Here is a 22,560-nt window from a genome sequence, read left to right as displayed (position 1 = left end):
GACTGAGGAAAGGGGAGGGAGGGGACAGAGTGGAAGGAGGGCGAATGGGGGCAAGAAAGATGGTGGAATGAGATGGACATCATTACATGTACATATATGACTGCACCTACAGTGTGACACTACATCATGTACAACCACAGATATGTAAAGTGGTGCTGCAATTGTGTACAATGAATCAAAATGCATTCTGAGGTCATGTATACCTAATTAAAATAAATTAATTAATTTTAAAATAAGTTCAAAGCACCTTTTACCAATAAAAGTAAAAATAAAAATCTTACTTTTCTGCAGCAAGAAAGATTCCAGATGCACAGTCTGCCTTAAATTCTGGCTCACAGGAATCCAGAAAATAAAGTAATTCCTTCATCATGCCTCGGATATTATTCCCATTTACGAGGGCAAAACTCAATTCCATTGCACGCCTTGCAGAAGGGCAAATTAAAAAAAAAAAAATTATGATATTTACAGTGGAAATGAAACAAAGTCCCAGGTATGATGTCCCAGAACACCAAGTGCTGACATATGTGCTAATGTCCTTGTATAATCTTGTGAGCCCAATCTTACAAGCAAGGTAACCAAGGAGATTTATTCTTATGTAATCAAATTTAGTTCTGATATTCTGAATCTTAATTCAACACTTTTCTTCAAAAATCCCTGAGAAATACTTTATTGATGACCAAAAATGCAGTTTTGGGATCAACAATCTAGTCCATAAAACTGAAATTTATAATACCCAAGAGGCTGAAAAAGAGAGGCAACAAAATCATTACCCAATAGTAATTATGTCTTTGCATTATTCCTTAAAATATGATATATTCACTCACCACATTATACTTTTAGAAGATATAACACCATTTACATCAAGATATATGTAAAATTAAAACAAACTGAAAGGGAAAATGAGGGCCTTAAAGAGGAAACAAGCATGTGCTATGACTGCAAATAAGATTACCTATAAATGCCTATCAAATTTGGTAACAAATGCAAAATTAAAAATATTTAACATAGCAAAATACTACATGTATTTTTTCATATTGGGTAAAAAAATTAAATACTCCAAATATATCGATTTTCAAAAAATAACTATTTGATAATTTCATAATACTTTCATACAAGCAAAACTTCAATCCTAAAATGCAACTTGCTCTAATATAATACTTAATTTATATATATTAATTCAATCAATCCTATATAATCCTACAAAGTAGGTACTCCTCTATCTGCATTTTACATGCGAGGCAACTGAGGCACTGAATGGCTAAGTAATTTGACCCATACTGTCAGCGTAGAACCAGCATTTAAAATGAGGCAGGTCTAGCTCCAGAGTCTAAGCTCTTATTGTTCTATATCCTGTCAAAGAGACAAAGGTTTTAGTTTTGAAATTCAAAGCCCAGTAATAAGCTATAGAAAAACAATAAAATAAGAGTCAGAAGGCTTTATTTCTATTCGCAGGACTGCCCCTTACAAAGGTTAAGGTTCAGGGTAAGTAATTTGATCTGGTCAGGACTATATTTTAACTAACTGGGGGGTAGGAAGTAATTGTCTAACCTCTCTCACTGGCTTCCTCTGAGAACCAACTGAGAATGTGCTTATAAAATCCTATACAAGGGCTGGGGATATAGCTCAGTTGGTAGAGTGCCTGCCTTGCATGCACAAGGCCCTAGGTTCAATCCCCAGCACCAAAAAAAAAAAAATATATATATATATATATGTATCTCCTAGACAAGCTGGACATGGTGGTACATGCTTGTAACCCCAGTGACTTGGGCAGCTGAGGCAAGAGGATTACAAGTTTGAGGGCAGCCTCAGCAATCAGCAAGGCCCTATCTCAAAATTTAAAAAGGACTGGGGATGCAGGTCAGTGTAAGATACCCCTGGGTTCAGTCCCCAGTACCAAAAAATAAAATCCTTTGCAAAGCATTAAATGAAAGTTAGTATTCCGAGTTTAGATCTTATCTTTAGATTGTCTAAGAACTTAGACCCTGATTTGTACAAACAAAAGAAATTCATTATCAAACATTTTGTTAACCAAATGGTTTCAAAGATCGTTTTACAACTGCTTTATTCTGTATTTGAACATATAACCAAAATTTCTTCAATGATAACTATGGCTAGGTTTTCTAAGAGGAAAACCAGCAGAGTACACCATTCATTGAGAGAAGAGATTTATGCATTTTGACAGTGCTACTGGCTGCCTAACAATCATTCCTAGATGTAAGAAACAAAGCTACCTCCAGTATGCCAGGTCATAAATACTGTGAAAAACGTGTGCTGTCAGCAATTTGAGTTTCAGCATCGTGTAAGACACTTAGCCGATGGATCACTCCTTATTTTCATCCTCCAACACACAAAGCACAGTATCTGTAATAAGTAAACTTTTGACAACTTATCTGTACTGTTATATTTATCAAAGAATCAAAGACAACTTCAGTGTGCACTTAAGTATTTCCTACTGGTCTCCTAAATTGACCTAAATGCCTAAAAAAAAGGATTCACTCTACAGAGAGTTCATTTCTGAACACAATGACTAAAAACATAAAATGTCAACACTGTCTCAGAACTCTTGTATATAGTGGGGCATAGAATAGCAATAACCAGTTTCTCTCACTTTATTTAACAAAAACACTGAATTGAGAGTCTCAGTTTGTTACCGTTTTATTGAGACATCCAAATCTTTTAGACAGTCCACAATTGTGCTTCTGTGCCTCTGTACTGCATTATGATCTGTCTGCACAGTCTTCAACAAAGATGTCAGAGCTACATATCTGGATGAAACAAAGTTGCAGAATAACAGTTAAAATGCAAAATTTTCCTCTGCCTAAATGATGAGAAAGATGACTTAATGGATAAGGGCAAGCACATATTGTAAAATATTTAAAAGTAAAGACAGAGTTAATGAGTATAAAGATAAACATTTTTAAAGGCATAAAAGACAGCATAATCTATAGTGGCAACCAGGAAAAGCTTTGGATTTAGATTTGCTTTCAAAGTCAAAGTTAAATTTCTAAAAGTAATCAACTTAACTCTTTCAAAATCTTCCAAAACACTAAAACAAAATAAGCACCTATACCTTTATATACCTTTAAAAGCTGCCTTACCCCCAAAATGCAAGAGGATGTTATTTTAATTTTATCATTTGAGTTTTCTCTGCTTTTATTTAATGGTGGTACCCAAACTGACTCTATAAAAAATTTGAGGTTTAAGATGCAAGTGCTTAAAAATTCTTTTAGGAGAAGACAATTCAAGGTGCCACAATGTTTATTTCTACATCTTCTCCTGCTTAAGATTATTAGAAAGAAAAATCTTTCCTGATTGGAAAAAAATAGCAAGCAAACTATATATACATGAAAATAACTAAATAAAGATAATATTGATCAATTCAAAAACCAGCTAGATTTCTCAAAGATGTTCCAGATTTACAGATCTGAAAATGTACTTTTCTTACTAATTTAGAGCAGGGGTCAACAAACTATAGCCCACCTGCAAAAATCAAGTCTTCTACTATTTTTGTAAATCAATTTTTATAGAACACAGCCATACTCACTATTCATATATGATTTATGATTAATTTCTTGCTAAAGGACAGAGTTAACAATTGCTACAGAGACCCTGTAGCCCAAAAAGTCCAAAATACATCCATGACCCTTTACAGAAAGTTTGCTGACTACTGACTTATGAATAGGAGTAAAAATTAAAACCATAAAGAAAATCTTCAAATTATTTACAAAATGTTAGTTTTAAGATCAAACTAAAGGTTATGAAATTCTACATATATTGCGTAATACCTATATAATCTTCAGCAAAGGCACTCTTGAAAATACTGAGTTGTAATACTCAATACAAGATATTTTTCAGTAGACTTACCTAATATTTTTGTCATTGTTCAATAAGAAACGACCCAGGATATTTATGGCTAAAACCTAAAAAAAAAAGCAAAAGTTAAAAATCTAGAAAATTGAAACATTTATATTGTTTCCTAATACTAAAGGATCACTTCTTGGTCCCTGGTGGGGGACCAAATTATTTAAAAGTGACAGTTTGTACCTATAGACTACTAGAACAAATATATCTAAGGGTAAACTCTTAAAAATCATATTCTATTTCAACAGTAGCTGTTGGAAGATTCAGTTTTAAGGATTTAATATTGTTAATAGAAAAATATCATTGGTATGGTCCCTTTGGAGAACAACCTGGCAGTAATTATAAATATTTAAAATAAAAATCTAGGAAACACTTATTCTCGTGAAATGTTTCCAAATTCTAGAATAAAAATAAAACCAATTGAGATTTAAAAAAAAAAAAAAGAAAAACCAAAGTCCTCTGCTTCAACAATTTCAATTCTAAGGCAGGTGCAGTGTTGCACACCTATAATTCCAGTTACTCAGGAGGCTTAGGCAAGAAGGACTCAAGTTCAAGGACAGCGCCTTCAACTTAGTGAGATGCAATCCCAAAATAAAAAGGGCTAGAGATGTAGCTCAGTGATAGAGCACACCCTGGGTTGAATTATTACCAATACCAGAAAAAGTAAAAAATTCAATTCTAGGAATTTATCTGACAAATAGTTGTACATACGTATAAAAGTCTGTTGCAGCACTACCAGCATATCACAATGATGGGAGACATCCTAAATGTGCATTATTAGCAAATCTGCTAAATATACTACTAACACAGCTATACAATGGAATCCTAAGCAGTCATTAAAAAGAATGAATTCAGACACAAGGTACAGCAAGGATAACCTTAAAGATATCAAGCTAAGTGAAATAAAATAAATAGAAAAGAACAAATACTATTATGATTACACCTACATAAAATATGATGACATTGTAAAATATATTTGGTCTTTGTCCTCATTGCCTGGAACACAACTCCTAAATCCATTGGAATTTATTGGGTCATGGTAACACCTTTAGTTCTAGTGCAGTGATTTTTAATAGGCTCCTAGATAACCTCAAGGTAGGGTTGGTTTGCCATAGAAACCCCAGCGTTGGAGTGTTCAGTCTCATGCCCAGGCTCTAGGGATGGCAGGGGTGCTAAAGTTCATGCTGATGACCAACTGCCAGTGATCTAATTAAGTGTGCCTACATATTGAGGCCTCCATAAAAACTCAAAAGGACAGGGTTCCTAGGAATTTCTGGACAAACACATAAGAATTTCCTGAAGAGCATCATACATGTAGAAAGCACAGAAGCCCCCAATCATTCCCACATATCTTGCCTTATAAATCTCTCCCACCTGTAGCCTTTTCAATATCCTTTATAACAAATTGATATACCTAAGTAAAATGTTTCCCTTTGTTCTGAGATACTCTAGTAAATTAATCAAACAAGAGTAGGGATGATATGAGAACCTAGATTTACAGATGTTTAGTTAAAGCATAGGTCATCCACACTTGTGATTGGCATGTGAAACGGGACATAGTATTGTAAGACTTTACCCCTATCCTGTGGGATATGACGCTACCTCCAAGTGATATTGCAAGAAGTAAATTAAAGTGGAAGACATTCAAGTAGTATCTGCTGGAGAATCACTCATTGTATGAGTAACATTCCTACACATCTGGTGTCAAAAATTAAATGCTGAGCCAGGTACGGTGGCACACGCATGTAATCCCAGAGGCACCAGAGGCTCAGACGGAGGATTTCGAGTTCAAAGCCAGCCTCAGCAACGGCGAAGCACTAAGCAACACAGTGAGGCCCTGTCTCTCAATAAATTACAAAATAGGGCTGGGGATGTGGCTCAGTGGTTGAGTGCCCCTAAATTCAATCCCCAGTACCAAAAAAAAAAAAAAAAAAAGTGTAAAGAAATATGTGAGAAAAGGAGCTAGAAAACCCTTTTCCCCCCCATATCTTTTCAGAGGTACCTGAAGTAATCAAATTCACAGAGCAAAAAAACAGAAAGGCAGATGCCAGGGATTTGAGGTAGTATAGAATAAACAGTTATTGTTTAATGAAGACAGAGTTTGGGAAAATGATAAGAAGTTCTAGGGGAAAATGGTGGTACAAGCTACACAAAGGTATTAATGCCAATAAACTATATACATTTAAAAATGGTAAATTTTATGTTACATATATTTTATCACAATTCAGAAAAAAAAAAATAAGACTGGTCTCCAGACATCAATATGGAATGAACTACAAAATAATGTGAGCTGAACAAAGTAAGACATAGAGCAATACCCAAGATATGTTACAATCCTGTCTGAAAAGAAGGAAAAAACTTAACCCAAGTTGCTTTGGTGATATGACTGGCTATTGTAAAGATACTATATTCTGGTTAGTAAATCTGTTTCTTTTAAGGCTTTAGGTTATCAACTCTAATATTAATAAATAAATGACTGAATTAATAAATACATTTGGGAGACGGGACAACTTCTCTTTACAGAACTCCAATTATTTAATAAAGGAAAAAATGAAGGATATAGAAAACTACCATTAAAACACTATCCTCATATGATTGCAAGCAAGATCCCCAGATGGGTATCAAAACTGATGGGCAAAAGTCTGTAAACAGAAAATTTACAGTTTCCAAGTGTTTCCCCCCCCATTTTTTCTTAATTACAAGGAAAAAACAGTAACTTTACAGTGAAGAGAACCCAGCAATCACCACCTTAACCAAATGATCAATGATCATAAAATATATTAACCTCACAAATATATTTTATATAACATATATACACACACACACACACACACACACACACACAATATATATATATATATATATATATATATATGTATGCATTTCCTGATACAATCAAATGAGAAGGGGACATCATTTTTGTAATAGTTTTGCCAAAAAAAAGCATAATCTTACTCTACAAAATTACAAAAAAAAATCAGAAAGATTCAAATTGCGGCATATTCTACAAGGTAACTTATCAGTACTTTTCAAAAGTCAAATTCGTGAAACAAAGAAAACTGAGAAACTGTCAAAGATTAGAGGAAACTACGGAAAAAAGACAATTAAGTGCAATGTGTGATAATGGACTGCCTCCTAGAACAAAAAATAAACATCAGTAGAAAAATTAGTGCAACATTAATAAAGTTTATAATTTAATTAGTAGTATAGTATTAATATTTATTAGTTTCTCAGTCTTGATAATTATGCTATAACTTGAAACATCCTGGGTGAAGGACATAGTGTATATTAGAACTGTGAAATATTTTTGCAACTGTAAGTCTAAAATTATTTGAAATAAAGAGTTTATTAAAGTGGAGAGAAGAAAAATGCATGCATACACACATTTAAATATGGATAAAATGTCTAAATATACAATGGAAAATACTACCAGCATTTCCTTCTGGAAGAACTGACAGGCTACACACATGAAAGCTACAAGACAAACATTTTCTTCCCTGTGTACCTTTAGTACTGCTTACTCTATTTGTCCATTCCTTAAAAATAAAAACAAATCTATTCAAATATGTCTTGTTTCAAATTGTGGTTCTAGTAAAAGTTTATTCTGAAATGTTTCTTCGTCTTTACAATCTCAAAATATCTAACTATACCTAAGTCTTCCAGACTATTATCAATGAATGGTAAGCCTTCAATGGGAATGATAATTCACATGCCAAAAACACAGCATTATGCATTTTTACAAAATCTCTTCCTTAAGTCTAATTCCAAATGGAATCCAGTTCCTAGATAACAATCTAAATAAAATGTTTAGGGCAAAAAATATTTGAGACTTACTCGCAGTCCACTCTCTGATTTAATATCCATGATAGTCAAAACCGTTTCATAGAGAATAGCATTTCCTACATTTTTACTAGTCTCTGTATTAGTGGCAACCTGAAAAGACAGAGTATGGTACAAAAGTGAGAAAACAACATTTCCAGAAACTATCCAGAGGCAATGAGTTATTTTGTGATTGTGGCCACCAATGAGAAAACAAAGTTGCCTCATATAGTAATCACAATCATTCCACTCCCTGCTAGATGAAAATGAGTTTTTCATACAATTCAAGTTGGGTCTACTCACCTGTGCTAATATGTCATTCATAGCTTCACTTGAGTCATCATCATTTCGTCCTAAAATTCTTAATAACCGCAAAATTCGTACCTAATATGCAAAATATGGCAAGGATCACTAAATTATGCCTGGCACAAAGAAATCTTAAATTGGTATGAAATTCAAATAGTTGAAATGAAGTCTTAGACCCCATCAAAAATACTAAGTCAGAAGAATTTTAAACACTATATTTAGAGAAACTATCCATATGCCTCTATGCCTAATGAAGTTCTTAGACAACCCATTCTTCACTGCTCCACAGCTAAAGGATACCACTTGCAGACATATTATGTTGATTCAAGTGTCTAAGTAGTGAATAATTCTGACTATTAAAATTGTAGTTTTATTCTATTAAAGTAATAAAATGAAGAACTATGTCCCTGTTCATTAATATAGTTAGCTTAATTATCTAATTTCTACCCAATACAAATTTAAGGAGAAGAAAATAGCCTATTCAAAATATATTAAGTTCACATGATATTTATTCAAAATGTTTTATCAACCTCACCTGCAAAAAGGGGTCACTGATACCAGAAACATCATGTTCTGGGGAATATCCGGACATGATGAGGTTCTTTAGAATACGAACTAATTGGGGCACAAGCTGCAGAAAAGAGAGATGCATCAAAAACAAAACAAAGACAAAACAGTGAATACCTAAGAATTTCTCTTGAATAAGCAAGTCCTTTGGTTCAAAAAAGGATGCAAGGGTCTGAGTCCAGGAAATTCTATTAATACAAATATGGTACTATATTAATGTTTGAAAAATATTAAGTGGAGTACTTAGGCCAAAAACTCAAGAAATAATATGTATTTTGTCAAAATAAAGCAAACCAGACTTTTTTACTCCAGAGTTAAATATGCAAAGATATTACAAATAATGATGGATCCAAAAGCCTACAGGAATCAAGTAAAACATATGCCTGTACACTGCATTTTTACTTCTGTAAACCTGACACATATGGTTGGCAAAAAATGTTAGATACTTCCCAAAGGTCTGCTTTTTTATCCATTCAAATATTTGAATATAAAATGCTATCACAACAAAATATAACTGGTTATCTTAATAAAATTACGGCCTTAAAGCCTTACCACCTCAAAAAGAGAAAACTTTTCTCTCCTCTTTAGAGCTAGTTATGTCCTCTTGCAAGAAACAGGAAATACCAAAGCCATTAACATTAACTAAGTGAAATAACACATGAAGAAAATATACCTTTTGCCTTAAGAAAATACAAAGTTATAAATAATTTCCCCTCCCTCTTCTTAATTCACATGACACAACTTCGTTGCAACTTAATATCAGCACTTATCTATACACACTTCTTTGTGGCCTGTTTTTTATTTTATCAATGAGACTACACATTCCTAATGGTGAGGTGCTCCCTTGTCCATTAGAGTCATGACACATGGAAGAGGCAATGTTATTGCCACACTGAATTTAATAGATGCTTTCTTTATATATTGACATGCATTTCACTTCTGTTGATAATTACTTGATGTTAAAACTCTACTCCAAAAGGTTCACCACAATCAACTTCCCTAACTAAAAACTCAACTTATGTAAACAACTCTATTGGCCTAAAATTGAATAAAGAAGTATCCAAAGTGAAACACACTACATCTTTTTGTAGTCTATCTAAATAGTTCCAACTTTGCTATAACTCAATTTTATTTTTTTCACATTGTAATTTGACTCTGTTCCCTCAATACTCTTCAAGCTTCAAAGAGGGCTGAAATTAAAATAAAAATCCAACCTATACTCAAGGCATGCACTCAAAACATTAAGGCCACTTCTAAATGCAAGAGAACACAATCTCTGTGAATTTAAGTAAGTTTGGCCATAATACCTCAGAATTTAGTGAGTCATTAAGTCACCTAATCAAAAATCTAATTCGGACAACTTCAAGAATAAGACAAGATTAAACAATGGAGATGTGTAAATTCTAAACAAATCCTCTTTAAATCTGTCAACTGTGGGAAAACTGTGTAGAGATAAGCAGCTCACCTTGCATACTTCCCAAAGGTCTGCTTTTTTATTTTTTAGTACTATACATAACCCTAATTACTTTTCAAATCTGGTTTAGTTCTTGGAGAAGTCCTTTTTCCTTGGGCTACTAAACTGTTTTATTAACATAAGGCCAGCACATCACATACGTAAGATTACCCTGGGACAGAAAGCACAAATGTCTAGATGTTCAGCATACAAATTCTTGTAATTCAGATTTAATTTCAGACAAAAATATAAGTTACTAAAACTGATGACAGGACAAACAAAATAAAATGACAAAGGGTAAGGCTGCAGCCATGAAAATCAGTTGGTGCCCACCTACTGTACCTCTAAATCTTTTTAATATTCCAAACATCTAGGCAAGATTATGTCCAGGTAAGAAGAAAATAAAATCTCTAAGTCTGAAGTGAAAGCTCAGTAGCATTCTCAGAGCTTTTTAAAGTATGAGGTTACCCACACATGGCTCTAAAATATCTAATGCAAATAGAAGCAATGTTTTGTGTCCAGGCTCCAGACTGATCTGGAATTGCTATCACCAAAGTGACCAGGAAACCGTTCAAAGTTTCTCAAGTATAGATCAAGGAAAGGCAGAGGAGAGGGCATACAATTCAAGAAAGGCTGCAACTGAAATCCAAGGCTGACTCTGGAGTCAGGAGTTTAAATGACAAGACAAAAACTGGACTGGGGAGTTAGCAAAAAACACTAGAACAAATAATCCACAGTATTAAGCACAGCTTCAGCATTAGTATAATTTAAAAGCCACATCTGTGGATGGATACACAAAAGCTTCTAAGGACCTAATGCCAGCATGCACCATCTAAAAGAGTGTTAATTCTTACCTTTTCATTCTAACATACAGCAGGATTCCAAACAGACAACAGGAACAAAACATATAAAGCAAGCATTAGGGACAGATACGGGTCTCATACTATTTTACAATAATTTATCAAGACATGAATATCTAAAGGGGAGGAAAAGCAAAAAATAGAAATAAAAAAAATCTGCTATTACATCTAAAATGCAAAATGAGCCCCATTCATGGAGGGATCAGCATCCTATAAAAGAAATTAAATACATGTAATTACTCAAAGAACAAACTTTCTTTGAGTCTTCCTGCCTACTGCCTTCTAAATGAAGTATAGAAATAAAACTGTCCACTTTAAAATGCTAGTAAAGAAAGAAGGGGGGAACTTAAGAAAGCTAGGACTTCAGGGCTGGGGTTGTAGCTCGGTGGTAGAGCGCTTGCCTAACACATGTAAGGCACTGGGTTCAATCCTCAGCACCACATAAATAAATAGATAAACAGATAGATAGATAATAAAATAAAGGTATTGTGTCCATCTATTTAAAAAAAGAAAGAAAGAAAAGGTAGGACTTCCATCACAGGAGTCAATGGCTTAAAGTGAACATTGGGTAATTAAAAAAAAAAAAAAAAATCAAATTTTGGTTTGCAGTTTTCACCTTTAAAACAAAGAAAACTATCTGCCTTTAAAAAAAAAATCTACTTGCAATGTGACCTCAGGTTACATTTCCTGACTCAATGTGAAAACAGCAAATAAAACACTTACTATGTCTGCCAACAAGAAAAGAATTCTCTTGGAAAAGGAAAACACTGTATTAATGCCAGCTCTTATATACCTAAATCTGGCTTCCAGCCCTACAACACAGCAGGGCTAGTTAAATCCATTATTCAGCTCCATAGCTTGCTTTCAAAAGAAAGTTGTAAGTGATAAAATCATTTACTTTTCAGGAAATCACTTTCCAATCAAGAAAGGCTTAGGCATACAGAATGGCACCTACCTTTCTGAAATGTGCAAGCATATCTGGGCTTCGCTCACACATTTCTGTGAGAAGGACTACAGATGTGTGAAGGACACCTGAAAGAAAAGAGCAAAGGAAAACTAAAAGTAAGCCTCTATGACCCAACTTTGTAGAATAGGGCTTTGGTTCCTGAAGATCAATTCCAAATGGATAGTTGCTACTTCTCCTTTTTAGTCCCCTAAAGAATCTAAGCATTGTGGTGAATACAAAGGAGATACTTACTAGAAGCCTGCTGATTGAATACTGGTGAAGTCAGTCAAATCAGAGTATCTTTAACAACTGTGTGACCAAAATAATTATTTTAAAATGACAACAATACACCTTTCCATCTAAGAATGTCCAAAAGGACATGTTCATAGTCAATGTGTTCTAGACCTCTTCTATTCCATACTTACTCAAAAAACTGTTAGCTGAGTTCTGACAGCTTAAAAGATAAAAATCTTAGTAAGATTTTAAATTTTCTGAAAAAAATATCAAAACTCCAAGATAATAATGAATGACAAGATAAATTTGCTCGTTCCAAAGTCAGTAAAGAGAATCTCACAATACTTTTCACTAAGAGATAAATAAGGGACTAAAATATTCATTTGTTATACAAGTATATTTTGAGAATTCTGGGCAAAGCACTGAATTAATTAAATGAAATACACTGTAGCATTTTTTCCTCTTAGAATTTAAGACACATAAATGTTCTCAGAATTTAGTTTCACTGACTTCAAAATAAGAATAAAATGCTTAATTCCTAATAAGATTTACATAAAGATACCTGAGTATCCATTATAAATTCTTGTTAGAAGTAACTAACCCAAAAGATTTTTCATTTATCTCATACTCATACCACATGACAATGAAGAAAATTACTTTTTATTATAAAATAGCCAAGAAATCAAAAGGTTTTATACATGAAAACAAAGGGTAGAATTAGTCATACATTATTCTGAATATTAACAACTTAAGAGAGGACCAGAGATGAAAGACAAAGTTTGCTATGAAGAATCAATCTAGTTATGAAACTAGTATAAGTGAGCAGAAAAGACCTTGCTAGAAACTATCTAAGCACTGTAGCAAGGCAAGTCCACCATCCTGAGACACAAGCGGTCATAGCCTTAAGTTTTTTCTCTTTTCCCTTTCTCCCTTAGTACTTCATGAGTTCATCCAAATCACATTACCATGGTTCTTCTCATTCAATAAATTTTTTGTTGCTGGTAAGAACATCTCCATAAGTTCAGGAACCTTCCTGATGACATGAACAGCACACAGTGCTGCCTATAAAAAAATAAAAGGACAAAAAATTTATTTCAGGTAAGCCAAGGCAACCAATCTTATAAAAACAACAAAAAAAAAAACTTCACCAACTAGTTCATCTGCTAAAAAAATAAAGAAGATAGTTTACTGTTTATTTATTAACTGGTTGGAGCTTTCCAGTTCATACTATTGCATTAATGAAGAACTTCTAACTCACCTGCTGTTCCTCTATTCATATATCGCTAGACAACTGGGTAAAAATTTTCTAAATTAGACCATGGTTAATATGAATTTATCAAAAATTAAACAGAACGTATGCAGAGTTCTGGGGAAGCAAAAAAAAAAATTAGACAAAGACTTCCATTTCTGATACTCATTCCTCTGAATAAGAAAACCAACAGATATAAATACATCATGAAACTGAAGGATATAAACTGCAAATGCTTTAAATCTGCTGTTAACTTTAACAGCATCTATACTGACTACAACCAACACTGCCAACATTAAAATCATCTAAGTGGGATACGGACCTAGCTCAGTGGGAGAGCACACAGGTACAAGAGCCTAAATTGAATCCCCAGTATAAGAAAGGAAAAAGGTAGAAGGGAGGAAGAAAGAAAGAAAATAATTTGAAATATACTTAACTAGTCTTCACTAAAGAAAAGATTGTCTTATTAGAAAGAAAAGTACATTTAAAGATCAATTTTCAGGCTGGGGTTGTGGCTCAGTGGTACAGCGCTTGCCTAGCATGTGTGAGGCACTGGGTTCGATTCTCAGCATCACATATAAATAATAAAGGTCCATCAACAATTAATAAAATATTTTTTTAATAAATAAATAAATAAAATAAAGGCCAATTTTGGGGCTGGGGATGTGGCTCAAGCGGTAGCGCGCTCGCCTGGCATGCGTGCGGCCCGGGTTCGATCCTCAGCACCACATACAAAGATGTTGTGTCCGCCGAAAAATAAAAATAATAAATAAAAAATTCTCTCTCTCTTAAAAAAAAAAAAAAAAAGGTCAATTTTGTGCCAGGCGCAGTGGTGCACGCCTATAATCTCAGCTGCTCTGGAGGCTGAGACAGGAAGATTGCAAGTTCAAAACCAGCCTCAGCAACAGTGAGGTGCTAAGTAACTCATTGAGATCCCTGTCTCTAAATAAAATACAAAATAGGGCTGGGGATGTGGCCCAGTGGTTGAGGGACCCTGAGTTCAATCAACCCCAGTACCCGCCCCGCCCCCAAAAAAGACCAATTTTATTTATCCACCCCAAAGTAACCACAGCTATTATTTGAGTCAAAAACCTTAAAAGTTTAGACAGATTAACAAGATTTCTGTTCATTCCCCCCATGGTGAATTGTGGGGAAGGGGCAGCTAATCCAAAGGAATATTTTATTTAATGCAACAATGTGCCTTATAAGAGTAGCTCACATAGTTCAAAAAAAAGTACTGGCTTACAAATTAAGGAAAGAATTAAACTCTGCATTTTGGAAGTAGCAAGAAACATCACATTGGAGGTATTCTCAATAAGATCCTCAATTACCAGCTGATTTATCATCAGAAACTAAAGAGGACAAAAGACAGTGGAATGACATATTTAAAGTACTGAAATAGGGCTGGGGATGTGGCTCAAGTGGTAACAGCGCTTGCCTAGCATGCGTGAGGCACTGGGTTTGAGTCTCAGCTCCACATAGAAACAAAATAAAGATATTGTGTTCATCTAAAACTTAAATATTTAGAAAAAAATAAAGTACTGAAATAAAGACTGTGTACCAAGAATTGTATTTCCAGCAAAACTGTCCTTTCAAAAGGAGAGGAACAGGGATGCATCTCAGTGGTAGAGCAGCTGCCTCCCATGTGCAAAACTCTGTTGCACTGCTTTCCAGAACGGCTGAGAAAGGCACAGTAATGCACAAGCATTTCCTTTTCTCTTCTCTTTTGTAAATGCCAAATGGCAAATTTTTAATTCAGTAATTCTTTCTACATTTATTAAATGATATTGCACATTAAGTAACAGCTTTTCAATTTGCATCTGTTTGTTTATCAGTATAGGCTTATCGAGTTCCATTTTACTCAGGGGATTAAAATCAATTGCAATCATTGTTTTATGTTTGTTCAATTTGTATCAAGATAGAAGTCCCAGAACGAAAGGAAGGAAGGGAGGGAGGGACCAACGAACGAACCAACAAACTTTGTTGGCAGCCATCATTAAAGGTATATCATTGAAATGGTTTGGCCCTTTCATTGCTTCTTTCTCACACCATTAAAAAAGAGGCACAGTGCCAGTCACAGTGGCACGTGCATGTAATCCAAGGAACTCAGGAGACTGAGACATGAGCACTGCAAGTTCAAGACCCACCTCAGCAACTTAGTGAGGCCCTAAGCAACTTGGTAAGACACTGTCTCAAAATAAAAAACAAAAAAGACGAGGAATGTAATTCAGTGGCAAAGACCCAGTAGTAAGTAAGTAAGTAAATAAATAAATAAATAAAACAAAGAAAGAGAAAGGAAAAAAAAAGGTACAGTAAATGCCAACCAGATGATGATAGGTGTTCATTTCATGGACTTTTAAATTCCATACATTTTGTTTACAAAAGCTTTTGGATTGAAGTATAACTTAAAAACTCAACAAAATGTTTATATCAACAAATGAGTGCAGATAAATTAAGAAAACAGGAATAAGTCTCTTCTATTCTCATCAGATATACCAATTTTAGAAAGTGAGTTCTACATCATTCCCTCAAGGAAACTGCCATTCCAGAGATAAAGGCACTCAAAGACATGAGCGCTAATAGTATAAGAGTTAATTCATGAGCTGGGAGTGTGGCTGTGGCTTAGTGGCAGAGTGTTAGCCTAGCATGCACAGGCCCAGGTTCAATCCCCAGCACAAGAGAAAAAAATTAATTCATAAAGACCTGCCTGTTATCAATTTGTTTTAATATTGTTTAAATTATTTAGGAAGTGATATGCCACCTAGGATATCTAATACACTTGCTTGTTTATAAATAATTTCCTAGAAAAATGTGGAATTAAGATTCACATGTAGCCATTTGAAATATATTTTCTGCAGAGAGAAATACTTTATATCATATGAACTTTCAAAATAGTAATCTGCTTTCTAATCCATATTAATTTCATTAAAAGTTACCTTTTTCCTTAAGTAAGAGTTGGAGGTTTTCAGGAGCTTCTCTACCTCTCCTGCAAGATCTCTGCACATCTCTGAGGAGCCCATGCAGCCGAGGGTACAAAGTGCTAGCCCCTGCACAAACTGTGTGCTATGATTAAGATCACTACAAAAGAGAGAAAGGAGGGAGAAACAAACACACTTTACCTAGTGCTCCCATGAACAAACTTCACAATTCAGTGAACAAGTGTAGAATGATTCAAGATTTCTCCAATAATAAAAATGACTAACAGGAGTAATTAGAAGGAAAATGTTTCATCCAAATTTATTACAAATTAGTAGTACAGTGAGCCGAATGACAGTCCCTCCTATAAATTTACACCCAAAGTTTCCAAATACCTAAGTACTAGAAATTGAACAAAATGGGCTGGGGTTGTGGCTCAGAGGTAGAGTGCTCGTCTACCGTGCATGAGGCACTGGGTTCGATCCTCAAAACCACATAAAAATAAAGATATTGTTAAAAAAAAAAAAAAAAAGAAAGAAAGAAAGAAGAAATTGGGCAACATGTTATCTGACAGATGTGAAAGACACCCACATTAGAAAATTTAGCAAACCAATGGAAATGAAAACTAGCAACAATAAAAATATGGAACAAAAGTATTTTAAGAGATGTTTAAATGATCTACTACAAACTATAAGAAAAGATAAGATATACAATAGCCAAAATACTCTTTTAAAAAAAAATCAGAAAAACAATCTCTACCATAAGAGCATACACAATAGAAATTGTTAGCCTCTACAACCTTTGATCTTATGCTTTAGTATTAACTTTTAAGTTATATTAAATAATTTTTAACATTTTATTCTTTCAAAAAAATAATTATCAGTATCATGATAAAAAATAAGCTAATAAAGCCACTTTTAATAAACTAAGCCATATATTTTCAGTGAGCCCCTATATCTGATTGTGCACATACAGATGCTGATTACTTGGTTTCAGTGTGTCCCTCTCCAAGGTTCATGTATTAAAAACTTGGTCCCCAGTATGTTGATATGAGAGACAGTAATAAGTTTTTAGAAGAAGAACTTACTGAGAAGTCATTGGGAACTGATCTTGAAGAGTAAGTTAGTAGTTTCCAAGACAGTGAATTGTTATAACAGAACCAGACTGGCCCTCCCTTCTCTCTGGCTTCCTGTCTCATCATGTGCTCTCTCCCTCTCTCATGTATGTGTTACTACCATCATGGTGATGTCAACTAAGTGGCTCTTACTAGAGACCAAACAAATTAGAAAAAATGGAAGGAAAGAAGGAAGGAAGAAATGGAAGGAAGGAAGGAAGGAAGGAAGGGAGGGAGGGAGGGAGGAAGGGAAGGAGGGAAGGAAGGAAGAAAAGGAAGAAAGAAGGGAGGGAGGGAAGATAAAATATTCAAAGTTTGAACTGGTAAACTTGTCTGATTAGTATAATCCTTCTTGTTATCCAGAAGCTGAATTATCCTTTGGGTTATGCTATAAGCTTTCAGAGTATTTCAGTATCCTTTAGCCCAGCATAGTTCAAAGGGTCTCTGGAAGACATTAAGACTTTCATAGAAAGTCCATGTGATCCAAACTATTTTCATAATCTTAACACATAATTATTCTATAATCCTAACAAATTATTATTACTATATTGTCATTCTGACAACTGATGGTGCAAAAGGAATGGTGCTCATTAGAACAAATCAAAGGAAGGGCACCAAACTCTACTCGTAGTCACCATATTCAAAGCAAACTTTCATTATTAAGCAATAAAAACTGCTGAAAACTATGATGCCCTAAAATACAAACAAACTCACCAAAAACAAAAATCACACATTCATTAGCAGATTAAAAGAAATAACAGGTCAAGCATGGTAGCACATACCCGTAATCCCAACAACTCAGGAGGCTGAAGCAGGAAGATCACAAGTTCAAGGCTAGCCTCAGCAACTTATTCGAGCCCTAAGCAACCTAGTGAGATGTTTTTTGTTTGTTTTATACTAGGGATTAAACTCAACCATTGAGCCACATCCCCAGCCCTATTTTGTATTTTATTTAGAGACAGGTTCTCACTGAGTTGCTTAGCACCTAGCTCTTGCTGAGGCTGGCTTTGAACCTGTAATCCTCCTGCCTCAGGTGTACACATCCAGCCCTAATGAGATCCTGTCTCAAAATAAAAAAATAAAAAAGACTGGGGATGTAGTTCAGTGGTAAAGCACCTCTTGGTTCAATCCCAGTACCAAAAAGAAAGAAAGAGAAGAACAGAATGATCTAAACCATGGAATAAAGTAGTTAATCAATTCTCAATTGTTTGAAAAAGTAATAAAATTCACTTATGGCTTGGCTAGTGCTTATTAAAACTAAACACAGATGTATTCTTTACTTATGTGCCTCATTCAATTTTTATCAAGCTGCAAACCTACACTTAGGTTTGGTATTAACTCTAATATGAACTTGCTACCAGCCAGAACTGCCAAATTAGCATGTGACTAAAAGTGTGAGTTATAAGGGCAACAGAGCATGCAAGAAAATTAAAGCAACTCTCTTAGAGGGCTATCTAAAGTAAATGTATAAAGGAATCATGCTGAACATCTAAAATGTACCCTCCATGACATCAAAGATTTCTGACCATTTTTTTCACTCTCTATTCCAGTGCTTACAATAAAGTTGAATAAATCAACTTAGTATTTTCATTATTAATGAAAGTTAAGTTTACAGACTTGCTATATAAAATGGGCTGGAGACATGGCTCAGGGGTTAAGTACCCCTGGGCTCAATCCCTGGTATAAAAAAAAAAAAAAGCTACATATTAAAAACAATAAATACAATTCCATACAACTGATCTCAGATGAACTAGACCACACTCTCTTTTTACCTTTAAAACATATTTACTCAGAATATGCGCTAGTAATTTTTTTCACTAGTAATTTTTAATACATATAAAATTTCATTATTCATGGTATTTTAAGTCCAAGAAACTTACGAATGACCAGATATCACCAATGCTTTTTTTCTCTAAAAGTTCAAATGTTCATTTCATTGCAACATATTCTTATACCTGAAGATGCATAATACCTTCATTTTCCTTTGCTCATTAGCCTCTTTACATATTAAGCTACTGAACCAAGAGCAATTCAAATACATTCTATAAATTAAATATAAAATAAGTAAATAAAACCTCTTGATGTTTTATTGTAAGAAATCCCTAAAAAAGGCAAAGCAGTTGTAAGACAGAGGGAAGACTTACTTTTTGATACAGTTGGTCATAAGAAGATGGACATCTTGTCTTTCATCTAGTAGCAGCATTGCTCCTAAATAGCCAATGCGTTTGTCTGTAAATTTCTGAGAGGCAATAAGCTTTAGGCACTCCAACTGCAAAAAAATAAAAAGAAAAGAAAATGAAATTAAGACCTTGCTGTCTGCTGTCACAATCTAAAAAAAGTAGTGCATTTAATCCACAGCCACAGATGACACAGAAGTATAAACCTGTATCGTCAATGCTGTCTAAATAAAAAGGCAAAGAGTTAAAACTTTTGGATATCTTAATATTAGTATTAAGTTCTGGAACAGATTATATTGTCAAGATCTCATAACACCTAGCATTTTAAAAAATCTCTAAGTTTTAACTTAGTTCTACATATTCATACAAACTAGTCAAGTATTATATTAATATATCAAATTTCTAATCTAATCCCTCGCTTATATTAAATGAACAACTAATTCATACATTTAAGGCTTGGTCTATTTTGAAAATCAAAACACTCAATAACTGGAAATACATCTAAGTACCAAACAGTATCCAAAACATCAAGAATGTACAATTAATTGAAGAAAGACAATACCTAAATTTAGTATGTGGAAAGTGCCTCATTTAGAGCTTAACCAAAGTATTATGAGACAGGTGAGGGTTTAAGAATCAAATATAGAAAAAAAAAAAAAATCCAGAGGAAAACTCAGTAGTAACATTAACCTAAAATGTTCTACATTTATTCTTTACGTAATTGTCAGAAATAACCCCTTACGGCCTAAGACTCCTTGTAGTTAAACTTGGACTTTCTTGAAAGTCACAATCACTTTGATATACTTTATCATTCCATCTTGACAAAACAGGAAAGGTCAAAACATTCCCGCTGGAACAGTGGTTTTCAAAGGGCATAGGCAAGTCAGATTCTCCAAGTCAAGTTTTCAAAACTATGTTCCCCTTTAAAACCATGCATTCTAAGGAAAGGGGCTCCAATGGAGACTTGGGTACACAGGAAGCTAAGATCATGTCAGATTACTTTCCATTACAAATTTATCTAGTAAGTTCAGAAGTGAAATTGAGGGACATAAAACAGTTCCACAAATAGAATTGTTTTGAGCTATTTAAAAACTGCTCTTCAATGTACCTGCATTTTTAAGAAAATACCAACAGTTAGTTGATTATCATGAGTACACCAAAGTCTCCAAAGGAGACTGACAGAATTATGAATATACAAGTTATCTCTGAAAGGATATTCACAAAACTGATACCACCAGTTGTTCATAAAGAAACTAAGTGATGGAATGAAAAAGAACAGATTTCATCATAAATCCTTCTGTATCTTTTTTTAAATATTTATTTATTTATTTATTTTAGTTTTAGGTAGACACAATATCTTTATTTTTTTATGTGGTGCTGAGGATCGAACCCAGTACCTCATGCATGCCAGGCGAGCGCTACCACTTGAGCCACATCCCAAGCCCCTCCTTCTGTATCTTTTAAATTTTCAATCAATTAACTATCATTAATCTATAGGATAGTCTTCATCATAAATCCTTCTGTAGCTTTTAAATTTTGAATCAATTAATTATCATTATCTATTCCAAAGAAAAATAAGAGTGGATTAGGAGAAAAAATTAAAATACAAACTGCAGGATGAAGTAATATAATTACTTAGGGAAACTGTTTCCAACTCCAAAGTTGAACATCATATATTAAAAAAAAATAACCAAAAAAAAAGTATTTGAGTCTCATTAGTATTATGGAAAAGACTTAAAATTGAACACTAGAATCTTATAAAACTATAAGTCCAGCCAGACACAGTGGCACACACCTGTAATTTCAGTGGCTTGGGAAGCTGAAACAGGAGGATTTCGAGTACAAAGCCAGCCTCAGAAATAGCGAGGTGCTAAGCAACTAAATGAGATCCTGTCTCTAAATAAAATACAAAATAGGGCTGGGGATGAGGCTCAGCAGCTGAATGCACCTGAGTTCAATCCCTGGTAACCATCCCCCCAAAAATAAGTCCATTAAATATCAGCCCTTCTTGAATAACTTATATTCATAAAGAACAATAATTGTGGTATTCAATTTTTGTGGACCCTATAGGAGCTTGCCGAAAATTATGTTTGTTTCTAATCTCTAATGGGTTCTCTACAATGGCCGTTTTCTCCTGCTGCCAGTTATCTTACATTATTCTTCTTTTATCAATTTCTCCTTTGCCAGGTTGGGGTTGTGGCTCAGTGGTAGAGCACTTGCCTAGCATGCATGAGACACTGGGTTCAATCCCCAGCACCACATAAAAATGAAAACAAATAAAATAAAGGTATTGTGTCCATCTACAATTAAATTTTTTTTTTAATTTCTCCTTTGTCAACACCACTTTTAACTTCTGTCTTACTATTCTTGCTTTTTCATAGCAACCTTCTCACCTCTCCCTACCTTTCATCTAAAAGGACTGTTAGTGATCTATTTCCTACTCGGATTTTTTATATTTTCTTCCAATTGTGAGGCTGTTTTGAGGTGCTTGACCTCTATATAGGCATTTTGCTTTAATTTGGTAAACTCCATGTATCAACCAACACTCTCACTGATACACAGTTTAAAGGCTATATAAGAAAACCAACATTTACAAGAAATAAAATACACGACACAGTTATATACAAGTTATGAAAACAATTAGGAAGAGCACCCAATTCAAGTCAGGAAAAGAAAGAAAACATCAGAGAAAGGCTCCTATCTCTTTACATAACACATCATGGAATAGAAAGAAATTAATCTACATTAGGAGCAGAACCTCTATCTTCCTGATTCTACCTAGAAACTTTAAGCTGTTTTAACAGCCTGGTGCTAGGTTAAGTAACTGAGCCACACAGAAGGACAGAAATTAAGAGTCATACCTCCACACCCTGCCTTTCCTTCAAAGAAAAAAAGTCACTCATTTTTTGCAGGCAAGCCTTGAAGTGGCCTCAGAATTCTATTCAGCAGAAACAAGACAAGTCAGCCACTAGCAATAAGCCTAAGGGACTAAAGCTATCAGCCCCTTTGGGAACAAAAGGGCTTAGAAGTGGTTTCCAAACCAGACTGCTCAGAATCA

General features: G+C 34.3%; 1 protein-coding gene and 1 non-coding gene across 2 annotated transcripts in view; both read right to left on the bottom strand.

The window, feature by feature from the left end:
- Positions 1–22,560, bottom strand: part of Ap1g1 (adaptor related protein complex 1 subunit gamma 1) — an 81,465-nt gene that overhangs the window by 22,016 nt on the left and 36,889 nt on the right. Inside the window, exons 3-12 of the mRNA XM_026399199.2 lie at positions 19,470–19,594; positions 16,232–16,373; positions 13,012–13,108; positions 11,822–11,898; positions 8,522–8,617; positions 7,984–8,064; positions 7,696–7,794; positions 3,865–3,920; positions 2,652–2,765; positions 282–422 (exon numbers count right to left, since the gene is read on the bottom strand). Coding sequence (XP_026254984.1) covers positions 282–422; positions 2,652–2,765; positions 3,865–3,920; positions 7,696–7,794; positions 7,984–8,064; positions 8,522–8,617; positions 11,822–11,898; positions 13,012–13,108; positions 16,232–16,373; positions 19,470–19,594 — 1,028 coding nt within the window. The remainder of the gene's footprint in view (positions 1–281; positions 423–2,651; positions 2,766–3,864; positions 3,921–7,695; positions 7,795–7,983; positions 8,065–8,521; positions 8,618–11,821; positions 11,899–13,011; positions 13,109–16,231; positions 16,374–19,469; positions 19,595–22,560) is intronic.
- On the bottom strand, positions 2,266–2,350 carry LOC113190143 (small nucleolar RNA SNORD71). The gene has a single exon (XR_003301747.1). It is a non-coding gene; the product is annotated as a small nucleolar RNA SNORD71 (small nucleolar RNA).

The sequence above is a fragment of the Urocitellus parryii genome, chromosome 15, assembly GCF_045843805.1.
Source record: "Urocitellus parryii isolate mUroPar1 chromosome 15, mUroPar1.hap1, whole genome shotgun sequence".
NCBI lineage: Eukaryota > Metazoa > Chordata > Mammalia > Rodentia > Sciuridae > Urocitellus > Urocitellus parryii.
The sequence above is the reverse complement of the archived record's forward strand: the minus strand, read 5'-3'. Positions and strand labels throughout refer to the sequence as shown.